Source organism: Bubalus kerabau, chromosome 9, assembly GCF_029407905.1.
Source record: "Bubalus kerabau isolate K-KA32 ecotype Philippines breed swamp buffalo chromosome 9, PCC_UOA_SB_1v2, whole genome shotgun sequence".
NCBI classification, from domain to species: domain Eukaryota; kingdom Metazoa; phylum Chordata; class Mammalia; order Artiodactyla; family Bovidae; genus Bubalus; species Bubalus kerabau.
In genome coordinates this window covers 44309551-44313714 of record NC_073632.1, presented here as the reverse complement: position 1 = coordinate 44313714, position 4164 = coordinate 44309551, and the positions used below count along the sequence as shown (strand labels likewise).

The following is a 4164-nucleotide window of genomic DNA, read 5'->3' as shown; positions in this document are numbered from 1 at the left end:
CTTAGGCTTAATGATAGTCAGGATTATTTTATTTCTGAGAGAAGTAGGAATTGAATGTTTGTCTTTATGTGGGCTTTTCTTTATTTCAAGAATGAAATAGCAACAAATATAAATAACTATTGCAACAGCAAAGATCATAGTTCTTTCTAAAATGAGGATCATATCTATTTATTTATTTATTTTTTTTAATCTTTCATGTAATTTATTTGAAAAGATGCTGAGTTTGTTCCCAAGAACAATTTTAAAAAGCTGTTCAGGACCCAAATATGTTTCAAGTCACATCTTTTCCCAAATATAGAATTTTAAGTTTGCAAATATTCTGGAAGGCATCTTCATAACTGATGAGCCGTGCAGGATACTCTGGCCAAAGAGGCCATTAATACCTGTTCTTGGGTTCTTGCAATAGTTTCCACTCTCTTTGCCTTGATTCTTTTGTGGAGATGACAGCCCTCAGCTCGTGTTCACTGCTGGGAGCCTGATTCAGTGAGCGTTGCCTGCCTTTTTCATCCAATACTGCGTGGACCCTGGTCCTGGGCAGCTGCTGGTTACTGGATGGGCACCTGGCTGTAGTTTGGACCGTTGCCCTCTTGGGCCTGCTTGTCTTTCATGGATGCTTTTGGCAAATCAGTCTGGAATGTGGGGAAGGCGAAGGGAGGGAGAGTGGGCACATCTTCATCCATCAGTCAAACAGCCAATAATCTTATATTCCTGGAAACTGGACATGAATGGAAGTGTCTGCAAATACCATAAGAGCACACTTTAGGCTGGGATTTAGGGGAACCATGAATGCATTTTAGATGGGACTGAAATGAATAAAAAATTTCCCAAGAGTTAGGATTTTAAGTCCTTAGTCCATAAAACTTCAGAAAAAACAATTCAGTTTTGGCCTGGCTCACTGAGGGGCCATGAGACTACTCCCCATATCCAACGTCCACCAGCAGGAAAGGACCCGGTGTTTACAGGTAGAGCTTGATGAGTTCGTCGCTGATGGCCGAGGGCGTCAGCACCCCCAGGTCTGTAAACAGCAGCGTGATTAAGGAAGGGGAGGTGTAGTCGACCCACGGGTGCTCCTCTCTGAGGTCCTGTCCAGTCTGTACAGACTTCAGAGTATCTGCCTTGTACTTAAACTTATCTGGGACATCTTGCTGGTTTAGTGGGAAGAGTCGTACAAACTTGAAACTTTCCGCAACAACATAAAATGGCTTGTTCTGTGCTTTGGCACACACGGCCATCTGGTTAGTTCCAATCTTGTTAATGATTCCTCCGTTTTCAACAACTCCTTCAGCATCAACTATGACAAGATCCACTTTCTCTATGATGTAGCCAACTGCAGCATCAAGGACCACAAGTGACAGGGACGTTGAGGTGGCAGAGGGCTTTGGCCATCTTCTTACCTGATAAGTCAGGCTGTGACTCCGTAATGTACACACTGAAACACTTCTTGGCTGCCACGGCAGCTTCCAAGACTCTCAGGACCACTCTGGAGTAGGCGTGCGTTAATATTCTCGCCCCATCTTTGATGAAAGTATGGCACAGATCTGCAATTTTATTTCTTGACAGTGATATTCTCCTGAGGAAAATCTCTCCCCGCTCAATCATGATCTTTTTACATTTGGAGTAATCAAAGTATTCCAGGGAGGTCAGGCTGATGAAACGCAGGAAGAGCTCCCCGCCCGACGACACGGCCATAGAAGAGTCCATGCCACACAGGGTTTCTATGGCACTGGTGAGATTCGCCCTCAGGCCCTGGATTGTCTCCCCTGTATCTCTTCTCAAGTACTCCAGTAAAGTCCGGATGGCAGCCTCTGCTGAGGCCATGTCAGGATCTTCTTTTATCTGAGACTTTAAGTATTCGATTAACTCCTTGTTGTCCATGGTGCACTCTGGACCGCGGAGCCTGAGAGGCCCCAGAGCCCCACGAGACGCCTGGACTGGTCCTGCCGCCGCGCGGACTCAGCACCACACTGACTGACCTATTTATTTTTATTTATTTATTTTTTAGGTGTTTTTATATTTTTATATTTTGTAAGTTACAGGTTATAATATAGCGATTCACAATATTTTGGAAAAATATTTAGGTATTTTTATATAACCCATTAGGTTATAATGGGCTTCCCTGGTAGCTCAGTTGGTAAAGAATCTGCCTACAATACAGGAAACCCCAGTTCAGTCCCTGGGTTGGGAAGATCCCCTGGAGAAGGGATAGGCTACCCACTCCAGTATTCTGGCCTGGAGAATTCCATGGACTATACAGTCCCATGAGGTCTCTAAGAGTTGGACACGACTGAGCGACTTTCACTCACTCACAGGTTATAATATAGTGATTCACAATATTTTGGGGAAAAAATTGTGAAAATGAGAGTATAAGAAAAGAGCAAGAGGAAAGAAGCCCCAAAAGAGTCCACATAAGGACATAGAGACTTCTGGTATGTAAGATTTTACTATACTTACAGTTCTTACCAAATACTGGCTATATTCTCTGTGTTGTACAATTTATGAGGATCATCTTTAGAATGCCACAAATTAGGATACATTGCTTGATAAGATGTTAGACTATCAGAACATGGAAGTGTCTTAGTTAAATAGTCCCTAAATAATTTAATTTCATGGGTACATTTTTTAAAGCCTAAAAAGAAAGTCCAATCTCTAAGAGAAATAGTCCTACCACCTGCATAATCATCATACTCTTTGTATTTTAAAGTCAGAGATGCTGCACTCCAGCCAGGGATTTTTAAAGTGTGGTTCCTGGCACAGCTGGGGCTTCCCAGATGGCACAGTGATAAAGAATCTGCCTGCCAGTGCAGGAGACACAGGAGATGCAAGTTTGATTTCTGGATTGGGAAGATTCCCTAATCTAGGAAATGGCAATGCACTCCAGTATTTTTGCCTGGAGAATCCCATGGACAGAGCAGCTTGCCAGGCTGCAGTCCATCCGGTCACAAAGAGTTGAGCGAAACTGAGCACACACTCACTTGCACTTGGTACAGCAGCATCAGAATCACTGTAGATGAGGATTAAAAAAAAAAAAAAATTCCCAGGCCCTGAGACTCTGGAGGTGGTACTGGGGATCTGAATTTGTTAGCAGTTGACCTGATTCGCCTACTCACCAGTGTCTGGGAAACCCTGCCCTCAACTCTTTCAGTAAAGGCAACGCTGGTTTTAAGAGTCCTGCTCCTCAGCTGTCAACTGGAGAGACCCTCCTCCTTCCCTAGCTGAGGTCGTTTGCAACCCCCTATTGCTGACTGCTGGCTTCCCACCTGCCAGGCTTTGCTCTCTGGTTAGATGTGGAGAAGAGGAGCTGTGGGCTCCTGTGGGCTCCACCCTTTCCCTCTCCAAGCACAGACTTGAAAAATAAGGGCACTGGATTTTGCATCTTGCCCCTATCATATGTGGTTCCTGACAAATGGACACAATCTATTAGGATTCCTGGACCAGCTTCCACTTACTTCTCACCTTTTGATATTTATAGAACTGGTCGTCATTTTTCATATATTTCAGCTCCACTCTTCCAGTATTTAGATAGAAAAAAGAAAATAGCGATAACAGTGATAGAATCTCATCCCTTCCAGAGAATTAGAGAGGAAATAAAAGAGGGAAGAAAGCAAATAGAAATGTTAGAATTAGGGAATATGTATGAAAAGTCAAACATGAGACAGGATAGCAGTTGGCAAGAGGGGAAAAGGTGGTGTAGAGGGCACTTCCATTATTAGAGAAGCTGTTAAACTAAACAGCATGCAAACTTTTCATCAGTGGGTTTGATAGTAGAAAAGACAAGAGTATTGGCAGATTCCAAAAAGGACATGCCAAGACTATGGATACATTTTAATGCAAATAGAAACGGATCACTTTCTATTGTCATGTCGGAAGCCACAAAGCTACAGGAAGTAGATGCTTCACTAGAAGAATATTCTTCATAGCCTGTTTCAAAGATGACACAAACATATTCATTCTACATTACATTTTATATACAAAAATAAAATTAGAATGGAATCAGTTCTACACTCACAGCCTGACACCCTTAGAAACTTGAATCTTATGCCAACTTAGAGCAGAAAGCAAGATTGGAACATGAGCGTGTAAGAAAAGGGCATGAGGAAAGAAGCCCAAACAGAGTCCACATAAGGACACAGAGACTTCTGGTCTGTAAGTGTCCACACAGTTTAG

The 4164-nt window shown here is 43.0% G+C and overlaps 1 protein-coding gene across 1 annotated transcript; it reads right to left on the bottom strand.

Moving 5' to 3' along the window:
- Window positions 1–726: 726 nt before the first annotated feature.
- On the bottom strand, window positions 727–1917 carry LOC129619783 (translation initiation factor eIF-2B subunit alpha-like). The gene is given in 2 exon segments (XM_055535136.1): window positions 727–1346; window positions 1348–1917. Coding segments are annotated over 2 exon segments (918 nt in total). The 5' UTR covers window positions 1876–1917; the 3' UTR covers window positions 727–956.
- Window positions 1918–4164: the final 2247 nt, after the last annotated feature.